The sequence below is a fragment of the Ambystoma mexicanum genome, chromosome 11, assembly GCF_040938575.1.
Source record: "Ambystoma mexicanum isolate Mex_15411 chromosome 11, UKY_AmexF1_1, whole genome shotgun sequence".
Lineage (NCBI taxonomy): Eukaryota > Metazoa > Chordata > Amphibia > Caudata > Ambystomatidae > Ambystoma > Ambystoma mexicanum.
The window spans coordinates 409878185-409892719 of record NC_090934.1 but is presented as its reverse complement, the minus strand read 5'-3'; the positions used below and the strand labels follow the sequence as shown (position 1 = coordinate 409892719).

At 45.8% G+C, this 14535-nt stretch overlaps 1 protein-coding gene across 4 annotated transcripts in view; it reads right to left on the bottom strand.

The window, feature by feature from the left end:
- ARHGAP1 (Rho GTPase activating protein 1) overlaps positions 1 to 14535 on the bottom strand; it is a 902391-nt gene that overhangs the window by 16812 nt on the left and 871044 nt on the right. For all 4 annotated transcript variants that reach the window (XM_069623207.1, XM_069623205.1, XM_069623208.1 and 1 more), the window contains one exon: positions 933 to 1036. In XM_069623207.1, coding sequence (XP_069479308.1) covers positions 933 to 1036 — 104 coding nt within the window. The remainder of the gene's footprint in view (positions 1 to 932; positions 1037 to 14535) is intronic.

Genomic DNA, 14535 nt, shown 5'->3' with positions numbered 1-14535 from the left:
CCAATTACACTGATCTGAGTAAAGGATCATTAAAACCTCTCTTTGTACAGTACTCCGTCACTACTGCTACTGAGACCATAACACTATACCTAGCAGACAAAAACTGCCTTGCTACTTTTACTACAGGGTGGTTTATGATTAGGGCCTGGCAAAGGAGGTACATATTTGTGAAATATCCCTATTTTGAAAGCACTGGCTGTTGTTCGCGGAGACCAACTACTGTCGAAGACATCCTCCCTCATTTTGACTAGCACAAAGTCAGCTTGTGTATCAATCCTCAAATGGGACTCAATTGCAGGGAATCTCGCTAACCTATATGATCATACCAGTGGTATTAGGAATGGGCTAAAGTGCTGCAAAAGTGGGCAGCTTTAAGGGAATGGATGACAGGAGGAGGCTAAGTTACAGAGCAGTTAGTTGCTCAATTTGAAATATCATGCACTTTAGGCACAAGGCACCTTTGGCTTTGACTGTTGCTTAATGAGTATCTGAAGGGTTACAGCAAATGGTGTTTTGCTTATGCTTTTACTATGTAAAACCCTATGATTGGTCTCGATTGCAGCTCTTCTATAGTGTGTTTTTATGTATTGATATTCTGAGATGCTTTGTTTTAATATGTTGGCTTTTATGATAAAAATTATCAAAATAAAGCTGATACGAAACTAAACAAAATGCTTCCAATATAAGTGAACTCTGGTCACACTAGGTCCATGTGTTTGTGCTTTGTCTATCATAAAGGAGCTCCTTTGGAGTGACCTGCAAATGGAAGAGAGGTTCTAGCTAAGTGCAAAACCACGTCTGTCATAGAGGGACTCCCATAAGATACACTACTGAAGAAGTAATACAGAATCCAATAATATAATTTTGAGAAGGGTTTAGACAGTACAACCTACAGCCCCACAAAGATAAACACAGTGGCACCACTGGCTAACCTGCACCAGAAAGGCAGTGAGGAAGTGCAGAACTTCATAGTTTTCCTCTGGTAGTATCTGTAGGATCTTCCGCAGAGATTCCACTCGACTGTTCTCATCGATGTCTAAGGAGCAAGTTAAAGGTAAGGTCAAAGCTTGTACATTCACATTACAGGCAATAATGATGAATGTTTCAATGCAGCAGTCAGTAATGTACAGTCCCCTAAAACATGGTGTGAGGGGGGTTTATGACTATTTTAGACAGAAATGCTGATAGTGGACCCCAATAACAAAAAGGCATTGGTGGGCTGCAACAACCTGGGAAAAGTGTTCTGCCTTAGTAGAAGAATCCATGCATATATACAAGTGAAACCCAGTGCTAAACAGGAACATATGTTGAATGTTAGCCAATTACAGGACTGCCAAAAGCAGCCACACACACACAAACACACCGTAAAAGCACGAATAGAGGAACACAAGAACAGAGCCACAAATGGAAAATAGATTCATGAATTGTTTGTTTACAAAGGCATTTGACTTTTTAAAAACTCTGCTCAAGAGATATATTGGGATAGTTGTATGAAACAATGAAAAGAAGAGGTCTTCGACAGACCACAGTGTGAAAATAAACAACCTAAGTGGAGGCCCTTACAAACAAGAGCAAGGAGCGACAGTAAGCAAATGGGACTTCACAGTCAGTTTTGAATATGAGTCCAGAATATTACTGACTGAAAGCTTGGCACAATCCACTGAAGTTCCACAATATTGTACCAAAGATTCTTGTGAGGTATTCTAGTAACTGTGGATGCAGCTGCAGAACAGCTGAGCACTGCCATCTCCATGAAGATTCTTTCATATACACCTTTGGTTAGAGTGCCCTATTTGGAGAATGATTGGCACTGGAGATTTGGGGACTTGAGGGCAGCTGCAGATTCCACCCGGGCAAAAGATTCACCGCTCAGAGCGACCAATGTCCTGACCCAAAAAACAGACTCATTGCTATTATGGATTCAGTCAACCTGTCCACCGAACAGCTTAAGGAAACTATCCTTGAACTCCTATTGGATCACAAGGATGTACAAGAAAAGAGCAGATGAGAAGCAGTGCATGATTTATGAGAATGGTGATTAGATTTTTGCAATTGAAAGGAAACTCTGTCCTTTCTCCATACCTGGAAACTAATAGCAGGATCTCCAATAAGGAGAAATATAGGTGCAGCGATATAAGGGCGAGGGCCTCACAGGGGGTTTTGAGAACAGTAGGCCATTAGAGGTGCAGGCAGTCCAAAAGAAAAGCTACACCATTCTTAAATTGCAGCAGTGGTGGGAAGTCCTCCAGCAGATATGCAAACCTGCAGTTTCCAAAAATTCCAGAGCAGAAATTAGATTCAGGACAGTTTTTATAAAAAATATCACCACGCATGGGGGTAGCCTCATTCAGCCCACCAATCACATTAGAGGACTCGGACAAATGGTTTGGAGGCCAGCCCATCTTCCTGGCCCTAAATCTGCCACTTACTCTGATCCCCCCCCCCACATGATGTAATATGACCAGCCGAGGGACAGAGTGGTTTAAAGCAGTTAAACCTACTATGAGGTTGAAGAAAATATATTTGTAACCAACCTAAGCTCAACCTTGGCGACAACTCAAATAGTTATTAATGAATCGGTTGTTGCTTCATGTTTCTATAGGAAGAAGGATGTGTGGTTGTCAGCATGAGTGTTTCCCGTACATTTGTGGGGCTACTACACAAGCAAATTACACATATTTTCCGATATGAGAAAATGTCACTCCAATGCGACAACACCTAATTGAAGTTTCATCAAAAATGTAATTAATGGTGAGTCAAAAAAAAGAGAGCCATTCAATTCATGTTCATAGTGTTGATTTCACACTTCTTTACTTATAACCAGTTTTTCATAAACAAATTGTCTTGCTCTTAGGATACTCCAAAAAATCAGTCACATAAATAGGAAACTATTTTTTTTCTCCTGATGAACCATTGTAACTGGCAATGGGGAAACATGTTGAGAAAGTAAATGTGTTTATGAACAACTGAATAAAAGTTGTGAAAGCAGATTGGTGTTAAAATAATACTAAGAGCAAGACAATTTGTTTATGAAAAATTGGCTATAAGTAAAGAAGTGTGAAATCAACACTATGAACAAGAATTGAATGGCTCTATTTTATTTTGACTCACCATTAACTACTAGGAGGTTGCCTCACTGGGCTCACAGGAGTTCATGTGGACAGAACATTGGTTTTAGGCTTAAAATCCCTGTAAGGGCACAATATATTTGGATTTACCCACAAACTGTTGAGGGCATGTCCCAGCAGACTGTAGGTCCTACAACACCCTTTTGGAATGTTCATTCTATGGGGAGAAGTCCGTTGCAGAAAACCGCCAGGAGACCTTTGATCCCCTGAATTTGTAATAAGCATTTCTGCAGGCCCCTCTGTGCAAGTTCCTAATGGCCCCAGGTGACATCCTGGACAGGAGCATTCAGCTTTCTTGGAATGCCTTTCCCCCTGTCCTGTAAGAGCAGGTGGAGTAATAGGCTTACCAACTAAAACATAAGGAAAATCTAGTTCTTCTGTTGGACATTGGCAACTTTTAGACTCAGGGGTAAGCCCCTTAGTAGGTTGACCCAAGGTAGGAGTCAAATTCAACTTCACAACTACTGGGTTGAGTGTGGTGCTTTTAAAAGATACCCCTCTCTTCTGAGTCATTCCCAAGGCAAAGAACAAGTTACTCTCTTACCTGGTAACGTTCTTTCGATGGGATGGTCCGACGACTTATTCCATATCTATTACAGTAATCACCACAGCTGTGCTGCTTCGGAAAATATTTCGGCTTCTGCGTCGATATGCTGTCCTCAAGGGCCTCAGTCGAGCAGACGTCACCGGATGTTATAAGTAGGACACATGACGCCCGTAGCCTCAGTTGTTGTTTTTTCCCCAGAACGTGTGGCACCAAACCACTGCCAGTATGACCACAGAAAGCCTTGCGGAAACATAAGCTGCAATCGCATAAGAAATTATGTAGCGGGGCAGGTAGGGAGGGAGCGATATGGAATACGTCGTCAGACCATCCCATCGAAAGAACGTTACCAGGTAAGAGAGTACCTCCGACGTATTCCATATCTATGACAGACTCCCAAAACAGTACCAACGTATGGAGGAGGGAAAATAATTTAGAATATAGATTTAGAATGCCCAATCAAATTGCAGAGTAAAGGACCGCCTTGCCAAAGGCCAGATCCTGCCCACGGATAGAATCGAGGGAGTAGTGACGTACAAAAGTATGGACCGAAGCCCAAGTGGCTGCATCACAGATGTTACGAATAGGAACACCCCTCTGCAGGGCAGTAGAGGCAGCCATACCCCTAGTAGAATGGGCCCGTAAGCCTACCGGAGGGTCCTTACCCGCCAAGCGGTAACATTCAGGAATTGCCAAGATAATCCATCTAGAGAAAGTCTGCTTAGTCACAGCTTGTCCCACACACCTTCCAGCGTAACCAATAAAGAGCTGATCGTCCACTCTGACCCGGGACATGCGAGAAATGTAGAAACTTAAAGCTCTCCTAGGATCCAACCTACGGAGCCTCTCCTCTTCCTTACCAGGATGTGGAGGTGGATAAAATGCCGGAAGAATAACCTTCTGGCTGAAATGAAATTCCGACACCACCTTTGGAAGAAAGGAAGGACAAACTCCTGTATTTATAAAACACAGTGAAGGGTGGCTTAACTGAAAGTGCCTGCAACTCACTCACTCTGCGAGCCGAATTGACCGCAACTAAAAACACAGTTTTAAGGGTTAACAGCCTCAAAGGACAAGAATGTAAAGGCTCAAACGGAGCACCCATAAGTAATTTCAGAACAAGGTTCAAATCCCAACCAGGTACCTGGAAAGGTGCCGGCGGAAACACATTAGTGAGTCCTTTGAGAAACAGAGAAATTAAAGGCATTTTAAAATGAGAACACTCCTCAGACGAGCGCTTAAATATTGCAGCGCCTCCAGGTAACCTTTAACAGTACTCACTTGCAGGCCCCTGTGGGCCAACGAAAGCAAAGAAGAGAACTACAGGAATGTCACATGAAAAAGGATCCACATACTTAACCCTGCACCAGTCGCAGAACTTTCTCCAACGGCAACGGTACAGGGACTTTGTTGCCGGCCGTCTGGCCGAAAGCAACACCTCCATCACATCTTCAGGGAGGTCCCAATCCTTATACCTCAACCTTTCAGAAGCCAAGCGTGAAGGTTGAGGGATCTGACCTCTGGATGGAGAACCTTACACCTTCCCGTGAGAGCAGGTCGTCTAGGTAGGGAAGACGACATGGAGGGCAGATGGACAAGTCGAGAAGATCTGGGTACCACGTCCTCCGAGTCCAAGCCGGAGCAATGAGGATCATCCTGGAACTGAACCTCCGTAACCCCCGCAGCACTTGCAGGATGACGGGGACTGGAGGAAACGCGTACAGCAGTGGGAAGGACCACTCCACCACGAACGCGTCTCCTAAGGCTCCTTTTGGAAGAAATTCCCGCAAGCAGAACCTTTCGCACTTCCGGTTGACACTGGAGGCGAAGAGGTCCACCTGAGGGGTCCCCCAAAGGGCGAAGATCTCCAGGAGAATCTCCTAAGCCAGCTCCCACTCGTGAGAGATCGCGCTCTGCCTGCTCAGAGCGTCCGCTGTTTCGTTTTCGTCTCCGGCCAGATGAACTGCCGAGATCGAAACTTCCTGCTGAATGGCCCAGAACCAGAGCTGCATCTCTTCCCAGCACAGAGGAAGTGACCCTGCCCCCCACCCTTTTTGTTGAGGTAGTGCATGGCCACTGTGTTGTCCGTCAGAATCAGGACATTCCTTCCTCGCACAGTCAGCAGACAAGCCTTCACGGCAAGCCTGACGGCCCGCAGCTCCAACAGATTGATATGGAGGCTGGACTCTGACGGAGACCAACGACTGCTTACTGTCAACTCGTTGGCATGAGCTCCCAGTCCCGTGAGGGATGCATCGGTCACGATCGTCACCTCCGGCAATGGTAGCCAAAACAGAGGCCCCCTTCATCAGATTGCCTTCGACGGCCCACCACAGAAGTCCATCGGCGATCGAGGGCGGCACCTGAACGGGGCCCGACATCCTGCCGGAGGACTGCGACCACTGCATCTTGAGGGCCCACTGTAGAGATCTCATCCACAACCTGGCCTCCGGCACCAGAAGAATGCAGGATGCCATGAGGCCGAGCAACCTCAAGAACTCGAACGCCGGGAGACTGTGGGTGTGTTGAAACTTGTGCACCATCTGCTGAATGTGAGGAGCCCTCACCTGGGGAGGAAAACACTGCCCCAGGGAAGTGTCGAGCACTGCTCCGATGTACTGGAGCCGCTGGGTTGGCGTTAAATGGGACTTCTTTAAGTTGAGGGAGAAGCCCAGCCTGTGAAGGGAGTGGCAGGTGACGGACAGATGATCCAGGACTTGCTTGGGAGAGCACGCCCTGATCAACCAATCGTCCAGGTAGGGGTAGACGTGAATCCCCCCTTTCCTGAGATACGCTGCGACCACATGAGCTTGGTGAACACCCTCGCGGCTGAGGTCAATCCGAACGGCAGGACCCGAAACTGAAAGTGCGAGTCGCCAACCGCAAACCTCAGGTACTTCTTGTGCTTTGGATGGATCGGCACATGAAAATAAGCGTCCTTGAGGTCGAGAGACACCAACCAGTCCTGAAGTTGAAGGGCCTGGAGGACTTGGGAGAGAGTAACCATCTTGAACTTGTCCTTCCTGAGGAGCTTGTTCAAACCGCACAAGTCCATGATGGGTCTCAATCCCCCGTCTTTCTTCGAAATCATAAAATAAGGGGAATAACATCCCTTGTTCCTCTCCGCTACAGGCACCAGTTCTATGGTGCCTTTCTCCAGCAGGGATTGAATTTCCTGCCCAAGGAGCGGATCCAGACTCTTCAAAGAGAGATTGATTCCCTGGTGGATTGTCATGAGGCCTCTGCCGGAAAGGAAGACAGTAGCCGTGGGCTATGATTTCCAGAACCCGCACATCTGAAGTAATGGCATGCCACTCTACAAGATGCTGCGCCAGCCTTCTCCCAACTGGCGAACCATGGGACATGGCCTCATGACTGAGCTGAAGTGGCAGTGCCCGAGGGCAAAGAGGCATCTGCCTGAGCGGCCTTGGCACCTCGAGTACCCTGTTTTCCACCTCTGGCATTCCTACGGTGGCCCCTTTGACTTGCAGCACCTCTCGATTTACTAAAGGATGAGTAATATTGAAAGGAACCTCCCCTCCATTGCTGTCCCCTAGGACGAAAAGGCTGAGGTTGGCGAACTGCAGCGCTCAACGACTTTGCTGCAGCTTTGGAGGTCTGCAACCTCTCAAGGCTCTCGTCAGCCTTGCTGCCAAAAAGATGTTCACCTTCAAAGGGCATGTGGAGGAGCTGCGCCTGCACATCAGGAGCAAACCCCGACTTCCTCAACCACGCAAACCTGCTTATTACAGTGCTCGCCCCCATGGACCAGCTGACACAATCTGCCATGTCCAAACCCGACTGAACGGCCTCACACATGGTATCCTTGCCATCCTGTACAATAGCAAGAAAACCATCCTGTTCCTCCACTTCGGGAATATGTTCAGCCACCAAGGAAATACAGTTCCACAGAGTGTGCGTGAAACGTGACAAGGCACACACAGAGCTGGCTGCCTGTAAAGCCATACCGCCTGAAGAAAACACTTTCTTTGCCCAGCCATCAAAGCGCTTGTCGTCCCAATCAGGAGGGATGGTAGCGTACGATGCCTGCTTTGCTGGGGCCGTGGCCGCCTGCACCACCAAACTCTCCGGAATGGGGTGCGTGGTCAAGTAGCAGGGGTCACTACTGGCTGGACGGTATTTTCGCGGCAAAGACTTGCTCACTGCCGGGAGACTCTCCAGAGCAGTCCAAGCTGCAACCACCCTTCTTTGCAAAGCCATTTGGAATGACAGTACCGGGTCAGTTGGAGGACCTTGGTCGAGGATGTCCGTCAGGTCATCCTGCAGAAAATCCACAGGTGGTGCAGACCACCCCAATTATTCCGTGACCCTCGACATAAGGCGCCAGTACGAGGACTCGGCATGGGTGCCAGGCTCATGCCGACAGAACTTCACCTCCGGAGAGGTGTCCAGACCACTGGCGTTGTGCAGTGACTGACGTAGGTCTTCAATCTGGCTGTGACCAGACAAAATCTCGTCAGGCACCTCCTCAGGCACCAAACCTTCCTCAGATCCCTCATCCCCCTCAGAAATAAAATCTAGAGGTCGGAAAGAGGGCACAGAAAAAGGGACAAAGACATTCTTAGCCTTGGCCAGAGCCTTTCTGGGGGGTTCCACCGTGCCACGGGGTACCTCCGACAAAGCAGCCTCTAAAGGCATCGAAGGAATCGGCGTCGACGTTAAGCGAGGCTCCGACAACTTCGACACAGGCCTCGAGGGCGGAGCCTCGAGCGTGTCCTTCAACAGCATGGGCGCCGATTCCGTCGACGACTTCCTCGGAGGCGGAGCCTCGAGAGAGTCCCTTGACGACCTTGGCGCCGCATGTGTCGATGTCTTCCTCGAAGACTTGACAGGCTCAGGCGGTCTCGAGGGCATAGAGGACTGGGAACTGGAACGGGCATGTCTAGAGCGACCATCCTTGTCTGACCGGGACCTCAAAGGTGCCCGGTGGTCGCGACGACCGCTCGAGCCCGAAGGCGTACGAGCGGTGTCTCTAGCATGGTCACGGCCGGCCGGCGTCCTTCGACGGCGCGGCCGGAGCGGAGCCCTGCGATTGAAAAATCGCCACCATCTCCTTTCGGAAGGAATCCCATTCCTCAGGAGTGGAATGCTTGTTGGGAGAAGCAACCCGCCGACGGGCGGAGTCCTCGGATGAGGACGGGGAAGGCGACCTGTGATGGCGCTTCCGTGAGAACCTCGAAGAGGCAGAGGAATGGCGAGACCGACTCCTGGACCGAGACCCCCCTGGACTCATGACGACGATGCAGAGTCGCCCCCTTACGCTCCTGCAAGGCCTTCGATATAAGCTACTGGCAATCGACACTGTCATCCGTATTGTGGTCCTCCCCGAGGCACCAGAGGCAAGCGTCGTGCGTGTCCGTCAACGACATCTTGGACCCGCACACCCGACACTTCTTAAAACCCGACCGCGGGGTGGAAAAAGCCAAAGACGACATTTCAATACACAAACGAACAGGTTCGAAGAACCGAAAGAACAGGATTCTGTAGAACTGAGGCGCTCCGAGATCTCCGAAGCGAACATGTTCGCGGAAAAAACGGAACTGAGGCTATGGGCGTTGTGCGTCCTACCTATAACATCCGCTGACGTCGGCTCGACGGAGGCCTGAGGACAGCGTATCCATGTCATCGACGCAGAAAGATTTTCCAAAGCAGCACAGCGGTGGTGATTAGGGTCATAGATATGGAATACGTCGGAGGACCCAATCCCCTGGAAACCTTTTTTCTCACAGGGAACACTAATAGGGATAATTAACTTCTTATCAGTTATCTACAAGGTATGCTTTAAGGGGCAGCTAGACAGCATGGTGGCTTCCAGAGGACTACTTACTAGAACCTCTGACCCAAACAAAGTACTGGAAATGACACTCACAGTGGCAACAGCGACTCTAATCACAGTGGTAAACTGGACCCTGATTTTTTTCAGCCTCAATTCTTTAGGTCTAATTCATGAGTCTTAAACTCAGATTCCATTTAGGCATTTTCCAGCTCCAACTCTAAAGTTCTAACTCGAAGTTCCTCCCTCTAAAGAGAAAGGAGCCCAAGTAGTAGGGACAGTGACAAAAGTAGGAACAGGGGATGATATGTCTCCTGCCTAAGGAGCAGGGATTTCAGATTGATAATTCGGAGATCTGCCCACTACTAAGGAATTCCACCATAAAGGCAGGTAGAGATTAGTAAACCTATAAGTAAGCCCACCGATCAAAAGTAGGAAGCAGGCTTTGCCGAAGAGTTTTCTAACTGCATGGAAAGTGAAATGACTAGGTTTACCGGCACTATTTAAAAGGCACTTGAATCCTCAAAAAGTCAAAAACTCTCCAAAGAAACCAAGTTAAATTACCTAACAAAAAAAAACAGATGCTCCCTCAAGTAAGTACAAACATTTTTATTCTATGACAACACCGGAGGTGATAATTATGCTTTAACTCTTTAATGCTACTCTCCACAACAGCCTTTTCAAATATATATATATATTTTAAACAGTACAACAACTTCAGACAAAACTTCGTTACAAGAGACTACAAATGCCCATAATGCCTCTGCTATGTAGTTTTGTAAACTTTTTTTTTTTTAAACCAATCCAGTCTCCGTTCACCCCTCTTGTCATATCCTGTCTGAGACTCCTCTTTTTTTGCTGCTCTCCAAGCAGACCAGAGCAACTAAAATTGAACATGTGTTCGAACTATGTGTGGGTTTTATAAACTTGATAGACGTTTGGGGCATTATTAGACACTGTCTGAAGTGACTGTAGTAATTATTATTATTTGTTTTTATTGTGATCTATAGTTTATACAAGCTTTTATCACAGCATCTTCATCCAATCACATTCATCTTTAGTAGTAGAGTTATTCCAATTCGCATTGTTTCTTACTTATATAAGTCTGCATCAGAGTCTTCTATGATTCTTTCAGAATTACGTCTAGAAAGTCAATTAACACACAGGTTATTTTTAGGTTATGACCTGATATCACACGCGACCACCATTCCTCGTTGTTTCTGTTTGTTGGAAAGCAAAAACCCAAGTAAAAGGACCTTTGGGTCAGGATTGCGTCACAATTTATGATCAGGTGGTAGAGTGATTCCGTGTCTTTTTTGCAGTGTCTGCATAAGGCATTTATTTTTTCCGGATCTTTTCTTAACCATCTCATTTCATTTGTTTGTAACGCATTTAGCCGCAGTCGCAAGAATTGGTCTTGGTGGTGGCGCGATGGATATTTAACTAAATATTGTGGTTGATCATTCAAACTGTTCTATGTGAGCCCTAGAGGAACGGCGGTTTTAAGACCTGCTCTTTTGTCGCAGTTTAGGATCCACACCCACTGTTGGAGGCGTTTTTTCACCAGTTGAGGATGGTATTGCAAGGACTCAATGTTAATGTCAGCGGTCACCATAATTTGATCGACTTTATGGGTCCAGTCCTTTAAGATGGATGAACATGAAACAGCTGTTTCCAATTTGAGTATTCCGTAAGCTGGTTCACCAGGGTGTTCTCTTATTTTGCGTAGCAGTGTGCAGGCTTTCCAAATTGTGGAATGATATAGCGAATTGATCCCCAATTCATAGCGCAGAAGAGTCATTGAGACTTTACGCCAAAACAGTCCTTCTAGTAAGTCCCATACTTTAAAGTCGAGATTCCATGCGCATTCAGACCCAAAAGTTATTGCAGGTATCACTTTATTTAGGTAGAAAGTTAACAATGGTTGAACCGAGAATTTTCCGTATTTGTTGCGTGATTTTAGCCCTTGTAAGGCGTATGTTAACATTCTATTTCTCAAATCTTGATACCACGGCCATTCACGAATTGAAGTACTAAAGATGACTCCGAGGTAACGTATTGACGTTGTTGTTTCTAGTTCCTCGTTTGCTACTTGCCATTTGAAGTTCTTGGTTTTCTGCTCCTTTCGTGTTCATCATCTTTATAACTTTAGTTTTCACTGTGTTGATCTCTAACATATTCTTTGTGAGGTAGATATTTAATTTATTCAGCAGCCGTTGTAGACCTATTGTGGTCTGGTCGGCCAGGACTATGTCATCTGCGTATAAAAGGCAGTTTACCTCTTGACCATTTATTCTTGGTGGAAAACATCTTACACCCTTCAACTCAGTAGGTAAGTCAGAGATTAACCATTTAAATAACAAAGCAGCCAACGGGCAGCCTTGTTTGACTCCCTTTGACGCGGCAATAGCGTTTGTCAGATTGCCGTTCTGATTGATTCGGATACAAACCGATGTGTCTTCGTGTAAGGCCCTTATTGGGTCCAATATGTGTGAGGGACAATTCCATTGTGCTAATTTTTGCCAGAGAAGGTTTCGGTTTATTTTATCAAAGGCTTGCCTCATGTCCACAAATGCTAGGAATAAAGGTTTTGGTGCTTTTAGTGAGGCTAGCTTTAGAAGATTTAATAATAATAGGTTTACTTCAGTACCTACACCTTTAGTAAAGCCTGTTTGCCGGCAATCACCAATCTCAGATTGTGCGGCCCATGCGGACAGTTTTTTTTGCAAAAAAGAGGCAAATAATTTGCCAATGGTGTCCAACAAGGCTATAGGACGATAATTTATAGGGTCAGCCCTTGAACCCTTTTTGTGGATTGGCACTATCACAGCTTTACGTCAAGAGGAAGGTATTTCCTGGTTAACTTCTATTTTTTCAAATAGTAATTCAATAAACTGTACCCACTGTTCTGGTTCTTTTTTGAGCATCACATTTGAGATGTTATCTGGGCCTGGGGCTCTCGAGTTTTTCAGCTGTTTGATTGCATTCAAGATGTCAGCGCAAGATTCTGCAACATTCCAGTGATTTAATGATGTTCTATGGGTAATTTCGTTCTTGATAGCACCATCATTAAATAGCTCAAAGAAGTGGGATTCCCATAGCTGGGGAGCTATTTCGTTAATTAGTAACTGATTACTTTTGGTGTTACCGGAATTCAGAATGGACCAGATTTCTCTGGAATTGTGTTTTTGTACTAGTTCTAACATTATTTCTGCCCGTTCTTGATCTCGTTGGATGGAGAGCGATTTAACCCAATTTCGGTAACGTTGTCGACGATGGCGTAGCTGCTCGTCGTGCTCTGAGTGATTTCAATTCTTGATAGTCCTGATGTCTCGCAAAAAGTTTTTTTTTTCGTTCACAAGCTGGCTGCTAAATTTGTGTTGATGTAGATGGCCAACTGTCCCTTTTGAAGATGTCTTCACTAAAAATGTACTTAACAGCGGCACGTAGTTGGCATCTTTTGAAGCTGTTACATGAGCGAATCTGTCGGTCATCTGACGAATCTGCTTCTCGTTTATCCGGAGACGGTTTCCAGTTGCGTTTGATCCGACGTCATGAGCGTATCTTATCGTTGTCGGCTGCGTAGACTTCTGCCAGGTCAGTTTTAGTGGTAAATGATCACTATATGGCGCTTGTTTCACTTGTAGTTTCATCACAGTTTTTAGTGTGTTGTGTGAGATCCAAAAGTAATCTAACGTTTTCTTGGTATGCTTTTGATGCCAGGTTGTTTTGGCTGGTATGTCTCCTTGAAACTGTCCGTTCAGCATTATGCAATTACGAGTTTTCATTGCGGCATGCCACAATTTGGCTTCTGCTGACAGTTTGTCAAACGTTATGAGCCTTTGTTTTGACGTGGAATTGTCAGTCTCGGACCAAGTATCGTTTAGGTCTCCACATATCATAATTTGGAGACAATTTCCCAGTTTTAAGTAAGTGTCAATCATAGTGGTAACGGGTTTGACAAATTTATCTGGGGTAATCATTGCAGAGTTCCAGTAAGTGTTTATGAGCAGCATCTGAGTTTTGTCGGAATTTGAGTTGTTTTGCTTGTCAAGTAATACTCCTTGCACAAATAGATTTGGGGTCATTGTTTCTTTCACGTACCACTGAGCTGAATGTTTAATCGTCATCAGTAAGCCAGAGAACAGTCTTCCATTTCTATTTTTCCCCGCTGGATTTAGTAAAATGGTGTAACCATCTCTTGTAGGAGGCTCTCGTAACCACGTTTCCTGTAGACATATAGCAACATTTTTATCTAGGTTTAACGGAAAATTGTTTAGTAGATATACGAATCCTCTTGTATTCCAGGAGATTAGATTCTGAGCTAGGTCTTGACATTCGGTCTCTAGCTAGTTCTGAGTGATGGTATGAAATCTTCTCCTTGCTTTTTGATGGTCTGAAGGGATGGTCAGGTTTTCATTACTTGACTTAGAGAGATGGTATCTCAGTTGGTCTCTTCTTAGTTCCATACGTGTTACTGTTGCCGACGTCGCTTTGGATGCGAAGTCTGCTTTGGTTATGCCCAATGGTTCGAGGAATAAATCAAAACGATATGATAATAGATCATCTTTTGCATCTAGTAGCGTTCTTCTTACAGCCAAGGAGTTGATGTGAAGCAGCACTTGGTCAGAGGTTCTTTCGGTTGCATATTCTACGATCTTTATGTCCTCAGAGGTTACTGTACGCAGTGCTGGTATACATTTGAATAATTTCATAATGTTACTGTGATTTAGGTTTACATCAACATCATCTGAGTGAATATTTTGCAATCGTAGTTTTATTTGCGCGCCATCTTTAGATGACGCTCGCCTCTGACGCAGGTTTGAACTGTAATTTGAGTCTTTTTGTTGTTGGAATCGTGTAAGTTTAGGATTTAAGTTGCAACTCGGATTAAGTTTAGCTTTGTGCAACGAAGAGAACTGTGTAGCTCTTTTCACATCTAGCGAAGCGGCTGATCCTTGAGGGATGTTTTTTATTTGAAGTTTATCTACAGTGACCGTCTTTTCCCTTGGGTCCTTATGAGTTAGGTTGGTTTCAGTCTCTAGTTGACTTGTTGGCTCAAGAGTCTG